This window comes from Mauremys mutica, chromosome 6, assembly GCF_020497125.1.
Source record: "Mauremys mutica isolate MM-2020 ecotype Southern chromosome 6, ASM2049712v1, whole genome shotgun sequence".
NCBI lineage: Eukaryota > Metazoa > Chordata > Testudines > Geoemydidae > Mauremys > Mauremys mutica.
Window position 1 is genome coordinate 110,355,965 of NC_059077.1, and position 22,940 is coordinate 110,378,904.

Sequence of the window (22,940 nt, forward strand, 5' to 3'; positions counted from 1 at the left end):
CAGTTTTGCTTTGTCTGTGCAGTGGTTCATCTCAGCCTCATCTGTTGTCTTTTCCTGATGGTTCCCTCCTCCTCCTCTTCCGACTTTCAAAATAAAGCTGCCCCCAATGTATGTGTTAGCATTAATAGTGTCAAGCTTTCCTACCACTGACCCAGAGGTGAGCAGTGGATCACAATTGTGGGATACGAAGTAGAGGGTCCACCGTGAGGAGGAAGGCAGCTATGTACTATGTCTCCCCTTCTGCTTTGCTGCTTCTATCTCCTTTGCAGAACCAGTTTGTGATCTGATGTGTGTGAGGACAGGAGGCATGCCCTGCCAGACCAGAGAAAGGCTTGTGAGCACACTACTCTGTGTGGCATGGTCTCCATTTAAGCTGCACCATGGGTTGTAAAATGCAGTGCAAGTTGCTGCTACTCTGAGCCCAGTAACTGCTCCTTTACAGTTTTTAGAGATGGGCGCAGCAGGCCAGGAGCCAGCCAATGGCAGCACCACACCTCTACCAGCTTCTTTCAGACAGTGGACAGTATAGGCCATGATCACCAGTTGCTAGGTCCCATGGAAACTCTCCCTACATGCTTTTCTTCCACAGAAGCAAATCCTATGGGAATGCATTAATTAAAGTGAGGATGACCCTTCGAACACAGCAGTCTATTTGCTGCACCACAGCCTGATTAGGCAAGGGACAGAGTGGAGATGATTTAGTTGCTAGATGTAATAGTTTGCTCAGATGTTTCACTGTCTCTTCTTTCTTCCTCAACACTGCAGTAGAACCTGCTCAATATGAAGAGGGAAGCTTATCCAACCCTGTAGCCTACTTTCTGTCAGCCTCCCCTACACTATCATAAAAGCAGTCAGCAAGTGTCTGACATTCCTCTCATTTAGACAGTATAAACCTGAAATTACTCTGCAGAAGACAATAAGCAAGAGAAGGCTCAGCTCCCATATGCTTATACTGAGTGCACAATAAGTTCTGTGGTATTACTCCAAATGTTACCAACAACAACTACGAACACCTGGTTAATTTTTTTCACAGAGAGAAGAGCCAGCTGTCCAGTTTAACTCAGGAACTCTCACTCTGAGCAGGAAAGCCAAGAACAGCCCAGACCACACTATCTATCCAGTCCTCGAGTGGAATGACATCAAATTTCAAGATGTGATCGGGGAGGGCAACTTTGGACAAGTCCTTAAAGCACGAATTAAGAAGGATGGCTTGCGAATGGATGCTGCCATCAAAAGGATGAAAGGTCAGCAGTTTGCATTAAAGAATGTAGAGTCTGTGAGGCCAGGGCCCTACGTTTATCTGGGATTGTACAGTGCCTGGCACAAGGGGACCTTGATTCTGACTGGGGCCTCTGGTTGCTACTGTAATATAAATACTAGCTAAATAATGAGCGTGAATAATAAGATCACTGCTGCTTTTGTCTGCCCGACGTTTGCATCCTGGTGATGGCTTTTTTTCCCCGTCTGTGTGTTTTTTATAGTTTAACCCGGTATCATTGAGTGCTGACTTTTACATGTGAGTTTCAGTCTGTTTGATGGGTCATATGAAAAGCTCATCATTTGCTACTCCACAGTGATAATGGCACAGAGCGTTTAAAACTTGCCAAGGTTGCCCTAAATAAATAGATAAGGTAGTAGTATATTTGCAGGGTCATTTAAATTTCCCTCTACTTATTGTCGGGCATCACTTCTCTGTCTAAGGTACTTTTAAGATGCATATCAGCATGGTATCTAAGTTCCAAAAATACTAGAATACTGCCACTATCGTGCCTGGAATACTGCAGATACTGAGATGTTGTTATGCAGCTCTCTAAGTCATTATCCAAGGAAACTGGCAGTTGTTTAAGGGTGGCCATTGTATCACCCATTCTAAGAAGAAGAAGAAGAGAAAGCATGGTTGCTGCTGCTGCATGGAATGGTGAATGCTGAGTTTTCAATGATACCCAGTGTGACCAGAATACCAGGGGAGCCGACTGAGGTCACTCAGTTAGGATGAATTGCAAAGAATCGGGCAGAGAATCCCCAAAGCTGGTGGATATTCCAATACTTAGATTTACCAAGCCAGCACAAAGCCTTCTATAATACTTGTTACCCAGAAGCCAACAACACAGTTGCCTTAAAGTAACCCAGCCTCAGGCCTTCACCCAGACACCCAAGTTAAATACAATGAGGACTAATGAAAATCTTATTAATCATATAAAAAGGTTCTACCAATCCCAAAGGATCAGACACATTACCACCCAGGTTAATGAATATTCCAGATCTTACCCAAATACACGCTCCAGCCAATTCTTATTAACTAAACTAAAATGTATTAAAAAAGAAAAGGGAGAGAAGATTGGTTAGAAGATCAGTATACACACAGACATGAGTACAGGGCTTGAGATTCATAGCAGAGACGGTGAGCTTTGTAGAGGCAAAGAGTTCCTTCAGAAATAGTTCATAGGTTATAGTCCAGTGTTTGTATTCAGGGCAGGCCAGTCAGCGCTGGGATCTCAGTGCTTGTGGCTTAGGCTTCCCCTGCATGAAGCCTCAAGCAGATCTGAGACGACAGGATCAGGACCCAAGCCCTTTTTCATACAGCCTCAGGCTCTCTTGTGACAGCTCGGAGTCCCTCGGAGAACAATAGACACTCATTTCCTAAGCATCGCCAGTAATTATCCACACAGATCCACATAAGGCAATTGCCTGTTTTCCCACCATTTGCAGATGATTTGCTATACATTTCAAAGAGAGATGAATACAACGATATCCTAGGTTTACAGTTCATTTAATTGTTAAGAATTTCTTTTGATCTCTGAATTAACAGAATACAGCATAGACAGACTGTTTGATTACATTGTTGATCGCTACCCATATATATGTAAATACACAAAAACACAAACATCTACCCACATGTTTTTCAGGGTTGAATTTGTGTCATTTGTCCTGCAGGATGCTTAACCCTTTCTTTCTCAGTTTGGGTTTTTAATTTGATCATCAACTTTAATCTGCTCTAGTGAAACATTTTCCTGACCAGTGAGTTCTTTCTGTGCTTTGTCTAATTCCAGATTCACTTCTGAGGCTAGGTCTACACTGCGTGGGGGGTTGACCTAAGATATGCAACTTCAACTATGTGAATAGCGTAGCTGAAGTCAGCGTATCTTAGGTCGATTTACCTGGCCGTGAGGATGGCGGCGAGTCGACCGCTGCCGCTCCCCTGTCGATTCCGCTTCTGCTTCTCGCCGCGGTGGAGTTCCGGAGTCGACGGCAGAGTGATTGGGGATCGATCTTATCGCGTCTACACTAGACATGATAAATCGATCCCCGATAGATTGATCACTACCTGCCAATCCGGCGGGTAGTATGGACGTACCCTGAGATATTAGACAGACATTCAGAAACTTCATTCACATATAAACTGCTTTTCTGGACAGACACACAGAGCTATTTTCCACAGACAAACATTTGGAGAATTCCTCAATAGGCAATTCCTAATAGACACAGGTTTAGGATTATTTCTTTCCTGTGACTGGTTTATTTTAATCTGACTGAACAAAGCTTTAATATCCTGCTCAATCAAAAGACAGCAGCTATCACTTCATGTTTAATGCCATTCCATTCAAGGTGGATTCTGGCTAAAGGCACATGTACAGTAAACTCACAGAGGATTACAATATTCACACTTTCACCCGTTAAGTAATCTTCCTCTTTGACAAGATCCTCTTTAAAAAAGAGTGATGTTAGAACCTGTCATTTGCCCTAAACAGCTTTTACCATTGATTTGTACATTCTCTGCCCAAGTTATGGGGTTACCTTCACCTGAGCTCACAGTAAAAATATTTACATAAAAGGTGGCAGAGTTGGGGTGTATTTTGGTTACACACAGACAACTGCCTAGAGTCAAACAACATACCAACATTGTTACAAACTGGATAGATTCTATCCCCATCTTTGCTGCTGGGAGGAGCTGGCTTTTCAGGATGATACAGTTCTTTCATTCTCTTGAGCTGCAGCTTAAGTCTGTCCATTTTGGCCTTAGTTTCTAGTTCCTGCAATCAAATATATGCAATTCTTTGTTCATGTTCAAAACATAGGCATTCTCTTTCAGCAGCGTCTCTTTCCATATCAGCTATCTTTGCTTTTCCTGCAATCCAAGATCTATTCGCTTTTGTTCAAGTTGCGCCTGGTTTCTCACTGAAAGCATTTTCGCTGCGTCTGCTTCCTGATGACTGGCCATAAACAGATTTTTCAGTTCTTGCTCTGGGGCCATTTATTAAAAGACACCCCCCTCTGTGAGCACAATTCTTCCTGGCTTTTTCTGTCAGGATCTTTGTAGGATCTGGGTCACTAACTGTAACTGATTTTTAACCCTTAAACTCTCCCATATCAAAATTAATTTTTGACAAGTGTGTGGTTTTGATCCAAAAACCCAGTTAACCTGTGGTAATGTGTGTCCAAGCACGACTATGCCACTGTGCCCGGAATCCCAGGGGAGCCGAGTGAGGTCAGTCAATTAGGATGAACTGCAAAGAATGGGGCAAACAATCCCCAAACCTGGTGGATATGCCAATATTTAGATTTACCAAGCCAGACCAAAACCTTCTAATACCTCACTAGTCATTCGTCACACCCAGTGTGCATCTTTTATGGATGAAAAACTGGTCGAAGTGTGGATAGCCCAGAAGGGCAGTACCACCCTGGTTATGCCAGCTACAATAGACAAGTACAAACAGACGCAAGTAAAATTGTATATGGTAAATCAAAATATAAGTTTAGGGGCAACGCTCCAGCCAAGCTCCCAATATTTATAATGTATCTTTTAATCAGAGAGATCCAAGCTCTTTAGGGATTATTATGCTCAATCCACCTCCCAGTAGAGTCTTTTGATTGACTTCAGGTAAGGTTAGATTGGACCCTTAATTAAGGACAAGATGAATCATAGCTGTAGACAAGGTTTATATATAAAACCAGGCATATTCCACAACGGTGTTATGATGTTTCAGATCATATCCTCATTTTTAGATGTTAAAAGAACTTTTCATCATAGATAAGCAGCAGATGGGTTCAGTTGGTTTCCTACACCAGACTTCACAGAAGTCTTATTTTGTGCTGCATTGTAAGTGTGCTAGGTGAAAAATATTTCTGGTGTATGATCACGTTAGCCTATCGATGGATTTTGGAATAAGCTCACTTGGGTACTTTTATTACCCTTGAATTGGATGCTTTAAGGCGTTTGGTATTTGGGGACTTCAATATCAAGATCTGCTCACTCGCTTTTTTAGGCTGGTGGATTTGTATAATCTGCTAAGGCATATTGTGTCTCCATACCATAAGAGGAGTGACATATTGGGTGTGACTGTTGAAGACATTATGATGCCTCTAGGTTTTTGATTGAAGAATTATGTTATTATTTAGGTAAAAACTGGAATACCATGGAGTTTATCCCTCTTCGACATCAACCAGTAGTCCAAGGTCTTGTCTTAATGAATAGTAGCAACAGTGTGGTTTTAACTGCAGTTTAGATGAGTACATAAATAAATGTTTCTTTGATTTCTAGAGTATGCCTCAAAGGATGATCACAGAGACTTTGCTGGAGAATTGGAAGTTCTTTGTAAACTTGGACATCATCATAATATCATAAATCTTTTGGGAGCATGTGAACATCGGGGTAGGATATTTTGTTTACCTGACTTTAAAAATTATACAATAAAATAAAATATAAAACTACATATTTGTCCAGGCCAGAAATTCTCCTTATATTAAAGTAATTATTGTACTCAAAAAAGGAAAAATATCACCCTGTTCATAACATAAAATATAAGTAGATTTTACATAAAATATTTAGATGCATAATAACCAGAAAACACGACATAGCTAAACAGTGGTCTGTGGACCACCAGTGATCAGCAGTGCTCTTTTTGGTGGTTTGCAGAATTAATCTGTTTGAAAACCAAGCAATGGGGTAGTTGGACAGGAGGTTCGTTCATAAGCCAATGTTTACCTGGGAGGCTCACTGAAGTGAATAGATCCACACCAGTTAATGATCTGGCCATGTACTACAGTAGAACTTTAAAGTTATGGACACCAGAATTATGAACTGACCAGTCAACCACAGACTTCATTTGGCACTGGAAATACGCAATCAGGCAGCAGCAGACACACACAAAAAAAAAAAAGCAAGTAGAGTCCTGTGTTAAATGTAAACTACTAAAAGAATAAAGGAAAGGTTTAAAAAAAGGTTTGACAAGGTAAAGAAACTATTTCTGTGCTTATTTAATTTAAATGAAGATGGTTAAAAGCAGCATTTTTCTTCTGCACAGTAAGTTTCAAACCATAAAGTTTTGTTCAGAGTTACGAACAACCTCCATTCCCGAGGTATTTGTAACTCTGAGGTTCTACTGTATTCCACATTGTGAACTGCTGGGCTGCAACCTTTCTGTTATGAAAAACTCTTTTTGAACTATAAAATCACAAGAATCTTTCTGAAATGGCCATCATTGCCATCTTCTTCTGCACCTGGGAGTTACAAGGTTGGTTGGTTTGTTTGCATCTTGTGTGGCATTATACTGTAGTAGTGGGACCCTATCAGGGGAAATGCATAATCACTGACACTGTCTCCATGTTTAGCTTGTTATGTAATACTGCTCTCTCTGTTTTACATTAGGGTATCTTTACCTGGCTATTGAATATGCTCCCCATGGAAATTTACTCGATTTCCTGAGGAAGAGCAGAGTGCTGGAGACAGACCCAGCATTTGCTATTGCCAACAGCACTGCCTCCACTCTGTCCTCGCAGCAGCTTCTGCATTTTGCAGCAGATGTGGCCAGAGGGATGGACTACTTAAGCCAAAAACAGGTCAGCTCTGAGCTTCTTGCCTTTTAAAACCACTGTGCTTTATTTTTTAGGGCTTGATCTAATTTTTGTCGCCCCTATTCAGTATGTATTGGTAGTACTACACCAGAACTGATATTTTATGCATTTCTTCAGTGAGTTATTTGTTCCTCCAACTCAGATTTCTTTCTTCTAGAACGTGGATCTATCTATCTATCTATCTATCTATCTATCCACTCATATTCACTCACTCACCTATGTATATGGCTCTTGTCACCATATTATCTGAGCATGCATGCAACACTTAAAAATAAATCTGAATGAAACTCAAGATTATCACCAAAAGGCATTTTCACGTAAGTACTTCTTGATAGAATTGGTTTATTTTCTTTTCTTCTGAGTGCCTTGTAGGTTGTATCATCTCATAGCTTAGAATATGAAAGAGTAATCTAATGGAAGGGCGACTTCACCACAATAAATGTACTGCTTCACTACTGCTTTGCCTACTTTCAAGTTATTTCATGCACAGGGAATATCACCTTTTGAAATAGTGACATGCCAGTAGAACATGGCTACACAAAAGCAAGCAGCAGAGATCAGCAGTGAAATTGTTAAGCAATCCACTCCTTTGGTGATTAGACACTATGCTAACGAGTGCAGTATAAATACTAGAACGGGTCAACGTTTTTCATTCAAAATATTTTTTCAATAAATGCGCTTTTTCAAAACCTAAAACTTCTGCTAAAAGCGGTCAGATTTTTCAAAATTTCCACTTTTTTGTAGAAAGCAAAAATGTTTCAAAAAAACTTCATTCTGCCCCCTTTTCCCTACTGAATGCAATAGCATGAATGATGAGTCAGGTAGGGGCTTTTGTCTCTTTAAAAAATTTCTTTTTATTTCATTTTTCCTTTTGCCACACTGTAACTTTTCTAAAATTGAGAAAGGTTTGAAAAGTTAAAGTCTAGCAAAAGTTAAAATGAATTTTTTTTTAAAAGTGAAAAAACCCTGGACATCAGAGGCTAGAAAGCAGGCAGAGAAAATCCAAAATTCAACTTTTTGAACATTCAAATTTTAACATTTCAAAACATTGAACTTTTGGGGGGAATGTATGACAAAAATTTTGAACAAATAAAAAATGGCTCAGTTTCAAACGCTATGAAGTGGAAATAATTTCACAATTTCAAAATTGTCATTAATTTGTTTTCCCATTTTTCCACTCCCTCTAATAAATACCTCGGTAGACAGTGACAGTTAGCTGCCACCCAAGTACAGTATCAGTTCTAAGTGGGTGAGAAGGCCACCTTATCAACTTGCTCTCTCTCCTAAAAAAGTGTGTGACTTTCTTGTTTTGAAATTGGCAGAAAATTACTAGCGCAAGTTAAAACAAGGGCTGAATTTTTGATGCCATCCTTAAATCTGTCCAGAGGGGGAACAGGGGGGTGGAAATTCCCTGGTTTGTTTCTGTCTCCCCTTGAAACTCCAGGACATGCCATTCTCCAGACCTCTTCATGGCTAGAATGACAGAGGGGTATTCCAGAGGGGGATGGGAGAGGATTAGGTGGCATTCCAGCCCAGGCATATTACTGTAGCCACTGGCAAAAGTACACTGGCACTAGGTGGCAGGGATGTGACTATGTATAGGGATGTGAGCAGCCCAGTGCTTAATTTGTGCAGGGCTTGTCAGGGCTCAGCCCTCGCACTTCTGGGTAAAAAATTGCTTGAGCCCTGGCACCTCGTTCATTACAAATTAAGTACTGAAGCAGTTAGACTTTGACCTCCATTTTAAGACTGCTCTTACAGCCTTTTCAGGCAGGGCTGCCCACGGGGTGGGGTGGGAGGCAAGTGGGGCAATTTGCCCCAGGCCCCGCAGGGGCTCCCACGAGAATACAGTATTCTATAATATTGCAACTTTTTTTTAATGGAAGGGGTCCCCGAAATTGCTTTGCCCCAGGCCCCCGGAATCCTCTGGGCAGCCCTCTTTTCAGGTGCCTAGATGGAGGCCAGATTTGTTGGGTTTATGTGGCTTCATGAGATATTTTGACATGGATGGTAATTTATGGGGGTTTAGGAATTTGCAGTTAATACTCTCGCTGTTTTCTTCCTTTTCCTTTTTCTCTATTAAATCAGAAGCTTTAATCGCTATTTTCAATATACTGTCACTGTATTGTTTCCTTTGCCATGGTTTCTGCATTTGGCAGTTTTGAATGTAGCTCACAGCATAATGCAAAACCCAAGGGTCATGCGTGTTGTAGGAAGAGGGCCTGAGACATAAGCCCTTGTATCAGAGGCCTGGTATGAGGCAGGACCTGCTCCCAGAATCTGGCAAGAACAGAGCTGATACTGCATAAATACACATTCCTAAGAAGTGCTAGTCACAGAATACTCACGCAAACACGTCCCGATATCAAGTGGTACCAGAACACTCCGATATCAAGGATGGTACAAAAACATTCCCCAAGGGTAACAGGAACAGACTGACCCCTCCTAAAAGATAATGCCAGGTTGACAGTCCGTAATAGAGATGTTTTATTCGAACCAACATGAACAAGGTGATAACTAGCCACGTCAGGGGGCAGTGATTAACTATGTCAAAGGGGCAGTACTAAAAGACGGTTACTCACCTGTAGTAACTGGTGTTCTTCGAGATGTGTTGCTCCAATCCATTCCAGTTAGGTGTGCGCGCCGCGCGTGCACGGCTTCTCCGGAACTTTTTTCCCTAGCAACTCCGGCGGGCCGGCTGGCGCCCCCTGGAGTGGCGCCGCTATGGCGCTAAATATATACCCCAGCCGGCCCGTCCGCTCCTCAGTTCCTTCTTGCCGGCTACTCCGACAGTGGGGAAGGAGGGCGGGTCTGGAATGGATTGGAGCAACACATCTCGAAGAACACCAGTTACTACAGGTGAGTAACCGTCTTTTCTTCTTCGAGTGATTGCTCCAATGCATTCCAGTTAGGTGATTCCCAAGCCTTACCTTAGGCAGTGGGGTCGGAGTGAGACGTGGCGGAGTGTAATACCGCAGAGCCGAAGGCTGCGTCGTCTCTAGACTGCTGCACCAACGCGTAATGGGAGGCGAAGGTGTGGACCGAAGACCAGGTAGCCGCTCTGCAGATGTCCTGGATGGGGACATGGCTCAGGAAGGCGGCGGACGAGGCGTGCGCTCTCGTAGAATGAGCGGTGAGTCGGCATGGTGTCACGTGAGCCAGCTCGTAGCATGACCTGATGCATTGAGTCACCCAGGAGGAAATGCGCTGGGTAGAGACCGGCTCGCCTTTCATGCGATCAGCGACTGCGATGAAGAGTTGGGTGGAACGCCGAAAGGACCTTGTCCGGTCGATGTAAAACGCCAGCGCCCTACGGACGTCGAGGGTGTGGAGCTGTTGTTCCCGGGGCGAAGCATGAGGCTTCGGGCAGAAGACCGGGAGAAAGATGTCCTGATTAAGGTGGAAGGCTGAGACCACCTTTGGTAGGAAGGCCGGGTGAGGACGAAGCTGCACCTTATCCGCGTGAAAGACGGTGTAGGGGGGGCCCACCGTCAACGCTCGGAGCTCCGAGACTCTCCGTGCCGATGTTATGGCAACCAGGAAGGCCGTCTTATAGGAGAGGTAGAGGAGAGAACACGTGGCCATAGGCTCGAATGGTGGACACATGAGTCTGGCCAGGACGAGGTTCAAGTCCCAGGTCGGTGCCGGGCGGCGCACTGGCGGGTATAAGCGGTCGAGGCCCTTCAGGAAGCGGGAGACCATCGGATCGGAAAAGATGGTTCGACCCTCCACCGACGGACGAAAGGCGGACACCGAGGCGAGGTGGACTCTCAAGGAGGAAACCGCCAGACCCTGCTCCTTGAGGTACCAGAGGTAGTCTAGGATGGTAGCGACAGGTACCACGAAAGGGTTGAGCCCCTGCTGGTCACACCAGAGCGCGAACCTCTTCCATTTCGCCATGTAGGTGGTGCGGGTGGAAGGCTTTCTACTTTCAAGCAGGACGCGCTGCACGGCCGCCGAACAGTCCCTCTCCGCGTGGGTCAACCACGCAGGTACCAGGCTGTAAGATGGAGGGATTGCAGGTTCGGATGTTGGAGTCTGCCGAAGTCCTGCGTGATGAGGTCCGGCCACAATGGGAGGGTGATGGGCTTCCGAACGGAGAGCTCGAGCAGCAGGGTGTACCAATGCTGCCGCGGCCAGGCTGGAGCCACAAGTATCATGGTGGCTCGATCCCTCCGAAGCTTCTGGAGCACTCTGTGCACGAGTGGAAACGGAGGGAAGGCATAGAGGAGGTGAGTCTGCCACGGATAGAGGAAAGCGTCTGACAGAGAGCCCGGCGAGTGCCCCCGGAACGAGCAGAACTGGAGACACTTCCTGTTCGCCTTGGAGGCGAAGAGGTCGACCCGGGGAAACCCCCACCTCTGGAAAATCGCGTATGCAACGTCGGGACGGAGGGACCACTCGTGGGAGAGAAACGATCTGCTGAGGTGGTCGGCCAGCGTGTTCTGCACTCCCGGAAGAAAGGACGCTTCCAGGTGAATGGAGTGGGTCACGCAGAAGTCCCACAGGAGGATCGCCTCCTTGCAGAGGGGGGACGAGCGGGCTCCGCCCTGCTTGTTCACGTAGAACATTGCCGCTGTGTTGTCCGTGAACACTGTCACACAGCGGCCTTGCAGGTTGGTCCGAAAGGTGTGACATGCAAAGCGGATCGCTCGGAGCTCGCGGACATTGATGTGGAGAGCGAGCTCCTGGGGCGACCAGCGGCCTTGAGTGTGAAGGCCACCCAGGTGAGCCCCCCAACCGAGTGCCGAGGCGTCCGTGGTCAGTGTCGCGGACGGACGAGGAAGGTGGAACGGCACTCCGGCGCAGACGATCTCCGGGTCGAGCCACCAACGGAGGGACTCGAGGGTCGGTCTGGTGACCGTGACCACCATGTCGATGTGGTCGCGATGCGGGCGGTACACCGACGGCAGCCACGACTGGAACGGACGGAGGTGGAGCCGCGCGTACGCGGTGACATAAGTACACGATGCCATGTGACCCAGGAGGCGGAGGCACGACCGCACCGTCGTGGTCGGAAAGTTGACGAGCTCCCGGATGAGGGAGACCATTGTCAGGTGTCGAGACCGCGGCAGGCAGGCGCGGCCCACAGAGGAGTCGAGAACCGCGCCAATGAACTCCACCCGCTGTGCCGGAAGCAAGGTAGACTTCTCGGCATTGACAAGCAGCCCGAGATGTTGAAAGAGGGACAGGATTTCCGCTACCTGGCGCTGCACCAGCCCTTGTGACTGCCCACGAATCAGCCAGTCGTCCAGATAGGGGTAGACATGCATCTGACGACGACGGAGGGCCGCTGCTACCACTGCCATGCACTTTGTAAATACTCGCGGTGCCGTGGCAAGTCCGAAAGGTAACACGGCGAACTGGTAGTGGTCGTTGTTGACGAGAAAGCGAAGGTAACGCCGGTGAGGGGGATAAATTGCGACATGGAAGTAAGCGTCCTTCATGTCGAGGGCGGCAAACCAGTCTCCCGGATCCAGAGAGGGAATGATGGTCCCCAGGGTGACCATGCGAAACTTGGGCTTGAGCAGGTATTTGTTCAGCTCTCGAAGGTCCAGGATAGGACGCAGCCCTCCTTTCGCCTTGGGGATGAGAAAATAACGGGAATAGAATCCCCTGCCCCGCCTGTCTGGAGGCACTGCCTCTATGGCACCCACGCTCAGTAGAGTCTGTACCTCTTGTAAAAGGACTTGCTCGTGAGAGGGGTCCCTGAAGAGGGACAGGGAGGGTGGGTGGGAAGGAGGGGGCGAAACAAATTGTAGACGGTATCCCGACTGGACTGTCTGAAGAACCCAGTTGTCCGATGTTATTCGGGACCACGCCGAAAGAAAATAGGAGAGGCGGTTGGAGAACAAACGGGGAGGATCCGAGGGGGAGAGTGATGGGCCGTCCTGGGGCGTCCCATCAAAAGGCCTGCTTGGACCCCTGAGGGCCCTTGGAAGAGGCCTGGGACTGGTTCCGACGGTTACCCGAAGGCCGTCTGTGATTCTGGCCAGGACGTCTGGGCGTATACGGTCGATAACGCTGCTGCTGGAAGGACCAAGGGGGCTGCTGCCGGAAAGACCTGCGTTGTGGAGCCGGCGTGTGCATGCCAAGGGTTCGTATGGCAATACGCCCATCTTTTAAGGTCTGTATACGCGAATCGGTCTGTTCGGAAAACAGCCCTTTCGTGTCGAACGGCAGGTCCTGCAGCGTATACTGCACCTCCTGTGGTAACGTAGAGGATTGCAGCCATGAGATGCGTCGCATCGTCACCCCTGTTGCTATTGTCCGCACCCCCGAGTCCGCCGCGTCGAGGGCAGCCGTAATGGACGAACGGGAGGACTTCTTCCCTTCCTCGAGCATTGCCGAGAACTCTTGGCGGGCAGTTGTCGGCAGGAGTTCGGTGTATTTTGCCAGGGATGCCATGATGTCAAAAACATACCTGGCTAGAAGGACCATTTGGTTGGCTATTCGCATCTGCAGGCCGCCCGCGGAATAGACCTTACGGCCTAGCAGGTCCATCCTCCGAGCGTCCTTAGATTTGGGCGCCGGGGCCGGTTGGCCATTTCGTTCTCGGCCGTTCACAGACTGCACGACAAGCGAGTCCGGGGTTGGGTGCGAGTATAAGTACTCATAGCCCGTGGGGGGGGCTGAGTACTTCCGTTCTACCCCTCGAGCTGTGGGAGGGATGGACGCGGGCGTTTGCCAGAGCGTGGCAGCGTTCTTCTGTATGGTCTTAACAAAAGGCAATGCCACGCGCACAGGAGTGTCCAAGCCGACCACATTAGTAATGGGGTCCTCATCCTCTTGGACCTCTGCCACCGGGAGGCCCATGGCCGTCGCGACCCGACGGAGTAGCTCCTGGTGGGCCTTGAGGTCTATGGGGGGCGGGTCTTTAGCAGAAGTCCCAGCCACCGCTTCGTCCGGGGACGATGACGAGGACATAGCCTGTCCGATGGTTTCCATGGGAGGGGCCGTTAGAGGCGCCTCGGCTGGGGCAGGCTGGACTGGGGACTGGCGGTCCTGCGGCATCGAGGGCTCGCGGAGAGGTGACGCCGGGGGGCGACTGATCGTCGCTTCGGGAACTCTGCGCTCCGCAGCAACGTCTCTTGGGGGAAGCGGAATGACTTGCGCTTCATGGTGACCCCAGGGCACCCAGAAGCCCCACTGCTGAGCCCCTTGAGGGTGGTCGCGTGGGGTTGGTGGCAATGAGCCGGTGCCGTCCGCGCCAGAGGCGACAGATGCCAGGCGAGACGGCCAGGGCGGGGCGGAGCCCGATATCGAGGCCTGTGGGATATCACCAGGCGGTATGGAGGCCCGATGTCCGTCCGTCCGGTACCGAGAGGGTGACCGCGACCATCGGTCCCCGCGGTGCCGGGAGCTCGACCGGTGCCGGGAGCTCGACCGGGAGCCGGACCTGCGGTGCCGGGAGCAGCTGCGGGAGTTCCGGTGCCGGGAACGGTGTCGAGACGGGGACCTCCGGCGGTGTCGACGCGACGGCGATCGAGACCTGGACCGGTGCCGGGAGTGCGACCGGTACCGAGATGACGATCGGTACCGGGACTGCGACCGGCGGCGAGATGGCGATCGGTACCGCGACGGAGAGCGGTGCCGAGATCTTGAGCGGCTAGACGGTGAACGGCGTCGGTTCCTGGAGCCTGAGCGGGACCGAGAGCGTCGACCGTGCCGGCGGTCCGTGGATGGCGGTCGGACCATCATCGCCGGTTTTCCTGCCGACGGGACAGCCCGCACCGGCGGCGCCGGGGGCCGGAGGCTCGGTGCCTCTACGAGCTGTATCAGCTCACGCGCGGAGGAGTACGTCTCCGGCGTCGTCGGCAGCCTTGGCTCAACACCGGACGGTGCCGGGGAGCGTGGCGGTGCCGGACTCGACGGCTCTTGCGGAGTCAACGGCACGGTGTCTGCCCTGCGCACAGTCACCACTGTGGGCGCAGGCGGCACGAGCACTTTAGCTGAGTCTGCAGCCCGGGACTTAGCTACGGCTTTAGCAAGCTTGCGCTTCCTTGCCGGCGAAAGTGAGCGGTGCCGGGTCTTCGGCGCCGGAGGCGGGGCCTGCGGGGCCTCGGTACCGGAGCGGGCTGGTGCCGCTGGTGCGCTCTGCACCGAAGAGGTTCTCGGCGCCGGCGCCGCTGGTGCCGAAGGTTGGAGCGACGCCTCCATAAGGATCTGCTTAAGCCTGTAGTCCCGTTCTTTGCGTGTCCGCGGCTTAAAAGCAGAACAGATAACGCACTTGTCGGTGCGATGTCCTTCTCCGAGGCAACGGAGGCAAGCGTCGTGTGGATCGCCAATTGGCATAGGCCTTTGGCACACAGCGCAGGGCTTGAAGCCCGGTGCCCTGGGCATGAGCCCGCACCGGGAAATGGAAGGGGGGGAAACCCCCCTTAACCGTTTACTAAAACCTAGAACAACTACACTACAAGAACTATAACAACTCTAATCACTAACTAAACAACTAACTATATATATACAAAATAGGAAGAGCTAGGGCAGTGGAGGCCAACGAGCACTCCACAGTTCCGACCGGCCGTCACGGGCGGTAAGAAGGAACTGAGGAGCGGACGGGCCGGCTGGGGTATATATTTAGCGCCACAGCGGCGCCACTCCAGGGGGCGCCAGCCGGCCCGCCGGAGTTGCTAGGGAAAAAAGTTCCGGAGAAGCCGTGCACGCGCGGCGCGCACACCTAACTGGAATGCATTGGAGCAATCACTCGAAGAAGAACTTGTTTGTATCAGGTTATAAAGGTGTATCTCAGAGGGAGTATCTTTGTCCAGCTGAGGGGGGAAAGGAAAGTCCTGCCATTCACTGAGCTGCATCCACTGTCACAGTATCCTTGTAGAGTCTACCAGGTGCTATTACCCTGCTTTGTCAACAATAAACCTGGCCTGGTGCCTTCGTACCTTAATGAATCTTGTGGTCATTGGGCAGTTCGCTCGAGGTCTGCTGTGCCGGCTGTCTGAGCAGAGCTGGGACAGCACACAGGGAGAACAGACACACGCACATACAGCCGAACATCTAACCACACTGGAATTTCTGTTTTCTTTATTGTAGTTTATTCATCGCGATTTGGCAGCAAGAAACATCTTGGTTGGAGAAAACTATGTTGCAAAAATAGCCGATTTTGGATTGTCTAGAGGTCAAGAAGTTTATGTTAAGAAGACCATGGTAAGGATTGAAACAAACATGTTCAGCATGATCATTCTTTGAGACAATCACACGTCATCAGGGGTTATCACTGTGTCTTTTCTTAGAGATGGGGCTGAGAGACAAAGTTTGGTTTTTAACCTTCCTAAAGTCCAAGGAGCCAGTTGCAAAAATCACATGCGAAGTTCAGGGATATTTGGATGTAGCCTTTTGGCTGAGGCCCATCACTAGCGTTTTAAAAAAAAAAAACCTTTCGACTATAATCTGTATTCAGGTGGCTTAATTCTATTGACGTAGATGGAGCTATGTCAGCTTGCGTCAGCTAAGGATCCCATTGTGCAAAACAGATGTGTTAAAGCAATGGCAATAATGTTCTATACAGATATTTGGAGCAGAGTAAATGTCGGTATGTATGACATTACTACTAAGTAAGATTTTTAGTGGTTTTAAAAAGAGCATGTCACACATAGGACAAATGCAACAGTCAGTCTTATTGTCACAATTAAGAGTACTAAAAATTGAACTTAAAAAAAAGAAGAAAAAAAACAAAATAATTATTCACAGGCAGCTTTGGCTCACAACTGAAAGAGTGAACTACTTAAAAAAGGGTGTCACTACCACAGACAACTGTCCAGATGTGCAGAAGGAGTTCTGGGATAGAACACTGCCATGCAAGGGATGGGAATAACTCTAGCTAGAATTGTCTGGTGATTTTTAATGAAAGGCAGACTTATTTAGAAGCAAATTGTTTGCACAAACTTAAAGTTTGTACTCCAACCCTAGCCTTTGTATTTATTTCATGAATGTAATGAGGAAAAATGAAATAGCAATGTAAAGGCACGTAACTGATTCTTATTTTCCAATTTGATATTTACAAAGTTCATATATGACAGTGAATCCCTCCATGATGTGCACAGGTGTAAAGCCAGTGACCTGAGATTAGGATCAGGGCCTGAGAAAGTAGTGAGACTGAATGTGGATGAATCATCAGCTCAAAATATCTTGCAAGCTCCCCTAGAGGCTCCACTGAAAAGTGGGTGGAGTGGGTGGGAGTGATGAGATGGAATCCTATGAGCAAGGATTCTCAGGGAGGAAGACCAGTTCCCAGGCACCAAACCCTTGGAATCACTTAAAGAGGAAGAAGTGAACTGTCTAATGAGTCTCTTCATCCAATTCCACATGATTCTGCAGCTGAGTCCATAACACCTTGTGTTCTATGGGAAAGGAATGGTTCACAGGATGTGAGCTATCATGCTGCATCATACAAGCAGAATTGTTTTCATTTCATACTGGGACCGCACTCATTTGGAAAGACCGTCTCTTTGCTTTACTGGGAGCTGTACACCTGGGACCTGACTGCACAACCACTGCTCAAGTTGGGTAGCACGTACATCCGTAGGCCTATTGACTTGAAGGGACTACCTCTGTAAGTGCTCACTAATGTAAATAACGGTGATTTGTGGTGCAGGTTGCAATAAGATTGTTTTGAAACAGCTATGAGCACTATCATTAAAGTAATAGCCTGTAATGCATTTCTAATGGCATCACTTCCAGGGAAGGCTCCCAGTGCGATGGATGGCAATTGAATCTCTAAATTACAGTGTGTACACCACAAACAGCGACGTGTAAGTACAGTTCTTTAACGTGTCTTTAATAAGACTTTCTTTATTAACAACAAAGCTACATAGGGAAAAGTTTTTTTGCCAGCCCTTTTAATCATGCAGCTATTAATTCATGGAACTCAGAAAAAACAGGTATATGTGTCACCATGTCAGCAGACAGCTTGAGCAGACTACAATGAATAGTCTGAAAAAACTGAACCAAGCTAAATTTGGGTGTGAGTCCAGATCTGAGTTTCTACAAAGTACATGTGATGTTTGGACATGGGCATCTCTAGTTTGAAACTCAAACTCAACTGCACCTTTGGAAGGCCCGTACGAACACCAGTTTCTGCCAGGAAAACAGTAAAAGTTCAGATCTGTGATAGCAGTACTTGCCAGGAAACCAGATAGAATTGCCCAAGCTCTACTGGCTTGATCTTGCAAAGCACTTAAGTATGTGCATAACTGTAAGTACTTGAGCTGTCTCATAAAAGCTTGGGGGGGCTTAAGTGCCTTGCTGAAATTTTCTGTATAGACTATAGTGTTGGTTCATTTCTAGGTAACGTCTGTGACACGTGCTCATTTTCTGTGGAACGTAGGCTCTGTAAATCTTTAAGTGAAGAGACAAAAAGGAGGTACAGCATAATTCTCCTTTGTATGACAGTCTCTTCTGGAATCGCAGAAATAAAATAGCAGAATATAATCGTAGTTAAAAAAAGAAACCTCATAAGGAGGTTTGGCAGAAGCTGGGAATGGGTGACAAGGGATGCATCATTTGATGATTATGTGTTCTGGTCATTCCTTCTGAAGCTCCTGGCATTGGCCACTGTTGGAAGACAGGACACTGGACTAGCTGGACCTTTGGTCTGACCCAATATGACTGTTCTTATGTTCTTGATGACTCCTTTAAGAGCCAATTTCTGCCCATCTGACTAGTGCTATTGAAGTCAGTGGGCTAAATTCTGCCCTGGGGTACACTGCTGAAAACTGAGAGTACTTCCTCAAAGTCAGTAGAATTACTCTGGATTTATGCCACTTAACAGAGCTGAATTTGGTCCCATGGGCCTACTTGCATGAACAAAGTAAGCAAGATTTGCCAAGAACATTCACAGGAAAGAAAAAAATTCCTTCTACCCTGGAATGAGGAAATTTCTGCTTGTGTCCTGGGCAAACAGGGCATCTTGGAGAGAAAGGACCACACACAAAACAATTTAGAATTAGAATGGAGTGAAGGTGGAGGACAATGGGGGAAAGGAGTGATCCCCTAGGACATGCAAGTGGAGCGAGGTTCTTTGGGTATGAATTCCACCAGTGTAAAGCCAGCATAAGTTCATTAAGTTCAGTGAAGTTGTTCTGGGATTACACTGGTGAAACTGAGAAGAGTTTTTGGCACTTTGTGTAATAAACGAGACCAAGACAGTGAGGAAATGGGCCAAATCCTCAGCTGGTGTAAATCAGTGTCGCTCCATAGAAGTCAATGGTACAATGCTCATTTACACCTGCTGAGGATCTGGCCTTATATGTTTTAAAGCCTGGACCCTTACTACCAAACAGAAAATTAATCAGAAATAGTGAATTGACACTTACGTTCTCTGTATATTAGCAAAGTATCTTGTTCAATAACACACCTGCTCACTTTTAATCATTGTTCCTGTTAAGGCATGAGTGCTTTGTCTTTGTCCCTGTTGCAGGTGGTCATATGGTGTCCTATTATGGGAAATAGTTAGTTTAGGTAAGTATCCGTTTTTATTGGTACACAACTAAACCAGCGTGGGGTATTCTAGTACAGTAACCTCCCTACTGGGCATTCTGGGCTCTCAGCCCTGCACTCAGCCCACTAAGCCATTCCTCGCTTTCAAACATCTTTCGCTGTTGTCTTTTGATTTATTAACTACATCCTGCATTGGTCACAATACCCTTTAAAAAAAAAAAAAGTCACAATTCCAACTCAGGCCAGATGAGGCCCCACGTAACCTGAGCAAGGTAGAGAGACCCTCTTTTCATTAGCCCATGACAAGGCATTTACAGCAGGTAGTTACTTTTTAAATAATGAATATTCCAAGGGCTAGATTCAGAAAAGGACCAAGGCACTTAACTGCCGGTTTAGGCACTTAAATCCCAGGCTGCACTGGGATTCACAAAACCGCTGCTCAGCTGCCCCGGAACCCTGTAGGCACCTATTTTTCTGCCTCTCAGCATGCACACTGCAGCCATGCTAGGTGTCTGCATGCCTAAGCCCCAGAGCCATACGGAAACCAGGAGCAGATAGGCATGCTTTCACCTACGTCACCTATAGGGCCCAGTTTGGTAAGCGTGCTCAGAGCATGCCTACTGGATTGGGCCCCTAGAGGTGAGGTTATGCAAAACAGATGGAGGAGGAGGAGCCCATACCCCTCAGCTTGGCAGCTCCCATTGGCTATTTTAGGCAAGGTCCACCTAGCATGCTGGCTTTTTGTGACGCCCATTCTGAGGTGCTGATTTTTTCCGCATTCATTGTATAGGGCGCCTAGGCGCCAAACTCAGGCTTTGTGAATCACAGAGATTTTTCTAGGCCTCCCTAGTCAATGTCACCAGGCCTAAGTTTCTTTGTATATCTAGCCCTAAGATTACTCTCCAACTCTAATTTAGCACCTGATCCTGCAAACACTTACTGCCACTGGTCACATGGGCCCTAAGTCTGCTCTTACACTGCCATCAGTAGTGTTATTCCTGATGTACACTGCTGTAAGTAAGTGAGATCAGAATCAGGCCACTGACAGTAAGAATTTTGGGAAGACACATTAGCAATGGAACTACACCAGTTTACACCCGCTGAGGCTCTGGCCCGTTTGCCTTTTACTTTATAAAAACACTATGCATAGTTTTAGCAGAGCATAAATAATGAATAAAATTATTATTATTAAATCCAGTTACTCAGTACATGCTTCCTTCAGCTTTACCTGTCTTCATCAACTATTTTGTTGCTGAGCCATCCTGTGGCTCTTGTGCTGAGCGCGGTTAGCCTTACTTGTGAGAGCACCAGAAAAATTTGCTTAAGCCAATGTTAAACTCTCTGTGTTTCAGGTGGAACCCCATACTGTGGAATGACATGTGCAGAACTCTATGAGAAATTGCCACAAGGGTACAGACTGGAAAAGCCTCTCAACTGTGATGATGAGGTGTAAGCAAACACGTGCATTAATTATTATTGTATTTTCATAGTTTACTGCAAAGCTAGCAGTTTTCAGAGATGCCATGATTCAGCAACTGTGTGATTTTTTTTTCATGTTTAATAATCTAGCAATTCTCCTCCAAAGGTGCTATACTTTGTACAGGCTGGGTGGCTATCCTTTTGAAAACCACCACAAGTTTCCACACAAAAAAAATCATCTTCAAGGAGGCCAATCATGGGAAATTTAAGCCCAAATATGGACGTTGGATGGCGAAAACAAAGCATGTTTTAATTAACATTGGTTTGCTACCTTAGCAGACCTGGGCAACGCCAATATAATTACCACTACGCTGGTGGAAGCCATGGAGGAGATCATAAACGTGGATATGTGCCATGCAGTAAAGCCAATTCCTTTGCAGGAGTCTGGGAGTGCCTAATGAGCTTCTCAGATGGTGAAAGCTCAGGTCCTATGCCTCCCGCGTCCCCACCTCTGGTGCAGTGGATATGTTCTGGGAGGACTGGCGGAGCGGGAGGGAGTGTGGCCATTCAATTCTCAGCATGGCTGTCAGGGCTGATTGGTACACCTCTTAAAGGTCTGGCTGAAAAATTCCAGCCTTAAACTGGGGTTGCTTGTCATGGTTTTAAGATGATCTCTTCACGCTTTGTGTTCAGTGACATTCTTCTAAGTCATCATGGGTTGTGTCTGCTTTTTAAAGGTATGACCTAATGCGACAGTGTTGGCGGGAGAAACCATATGAAAGGCCATCATTTGCTCAGATCCTGGTGTCACTGAACAGAATGTTAGAGGAACGAAAGGTAAGGCTGAATAGCTGTGCTAGCTTGAAGTCCAAAGGGTAAATCTTTCCATGGCATATGTGTGTAAAGTTCATGAGACAATTAGTGAGGTCTATAGCCTGCTCAATAATTAGCGCACAGCTTGGTGCACTTGAGAAAAAAAAATGCATCACCTACTTCAACTTCTCTTATTTTTTTTCAGACATATGTGAATACCACGCTGTATGAGAAGTTTACCTATGCAGGCATCGACTGCTCTGCTGAAGAAGCTGCTTAAGACAGAAAAAAAATCGTCATATATTAAACAAACTAAAAACTCAGTCTTCTGGGGCACAAATGGGATGTGCTGTGTATAGCTCTTTGTATAATATTGTTGAACTACAGATAGCATTGTGTATATCTTACAGCAAGCTCTTCCTCCATAGACTGTAGGAGTGTATATACTGTTTTGAGTGGTAATGGGCTAACGTCATAAATTCGAACTACATCTCACACACAATAGAATTTTTTTTCAGAAAATGTGGTGATACTTACTTTAAGTAGCCCATGTGGACACACTTATTGAAATGCATTGTACATTGCTACCCTAGGTATTTTCCAAGCGTTAATGATAACATAGAATATCTCAGTAGCTAAATTTTATGGTGAGTCTAACACAACACGTTTTGTGTACGTGCCAAAACAGTGCCATGTCTCCAGAGAACAGACAATGCTGTAGCAGTACCAGACAACACCGCTTTAGGAAATCAGCAGTAAAAGTGAGCCCTGAAAATAATTTGTTGCTAGAGCTTTTGAACTAGCTGACATCTATGCCATACAAGCAATTGCTGTTTGTTTTTTGTCATTCAGTTTAATAGACAATTTCTTGTATTAAATATCAAAGTTTAACGTGATAATATAAGTATTAGAGAGGTGTTATTTTAGAAAGTCACATGGTGTTTATCACGAAGAGTGGACATTCATAAATGTATTACATATTGTAAAACACATTTCTAAAAAGTCAGTTTGGCTACGAGTGCAGCTTTTTCATTTTGTATTTGAGTCTAATAATGCACTGACTAATTATAGATCATTAGTTAATTATAAACAGGCAAGGTTCACTTACTTGCTTGTGACCAATCTATTCCTTGTGTGCCTGCCTGTAGTTTACTGTGTGGCCTTTAAAAAATAATGTACTAAAAGCCTTTGAAATAGTTTCCTTCAGTGGCATTATTAAAAGGCTTGCAACTCCTACACATCATTCAGCTAATGCACATGATGTTCAAGAGGACAGGAATATTTTTACATTTCAGTATAATGGCCTTCCACATTAGTGTGTCTGACACCTGAATCCGGACGCTTGCTGTCAGATGACGATTTTTAATTTTAATTTGCTCTCAGCCCCTGGGTGGCAGGTATAA

At 46.8% G+C, this 22,940-nt stretch overlaps 1 protein-coding gene across 5 annotated transcripts in view; it reads left to right on the top strand.

Annotated features, from left to right (window-relative positions):
• Positions 1–22,736, top strand: part of TEK (TEK receptor tyrosine kinase) — a 67,167-nt gene extending 44,431 nt beyond the window's left edge. For all 5 annotated transcript variants that reach the window (XM_045021606.1, XM_045021609.1, XM_045021608.1 and 2 more), the window contains 9 exons: positions 1,034–1,244; positions 5,540–5,650; positions 6,647–6,837; positions 15,901–16,014; positions 17,548–17,618; positions 19,286–19,326; positions 20,658–20,754; positions 21,462–21,561; positions 21,743–22,736. In XM_045021606.1, the coding sequence (XP_044877541.1) occupies positions 1,034–1,244; positions 5,540–5,650; positions 6,647–6,837; positions 15,901–16,014; positions 17,548–17,618; positions 19,286–19,326; positions 20,658–20,754; positions 21,462–21,561; positions 21,743–21,817 (1,011 nt within the window). In that variant the 3' untranslated portion in view covers positions 21,818–22,736. The remainder of the gene's footprint in view (positions 1–1,033; positions 1,245–5,539; positions 5,651–6,646; positions 6,838–15,900; positions 16,015–17,547; positions 17,619–19,285; positions 19,327–20,657; positions 20,755–21,461; positions 21,562–21,742) is intronic.
• The last annotated feature ends 204 nt before the right edge of the window (positions 22,737–22,940 follow it).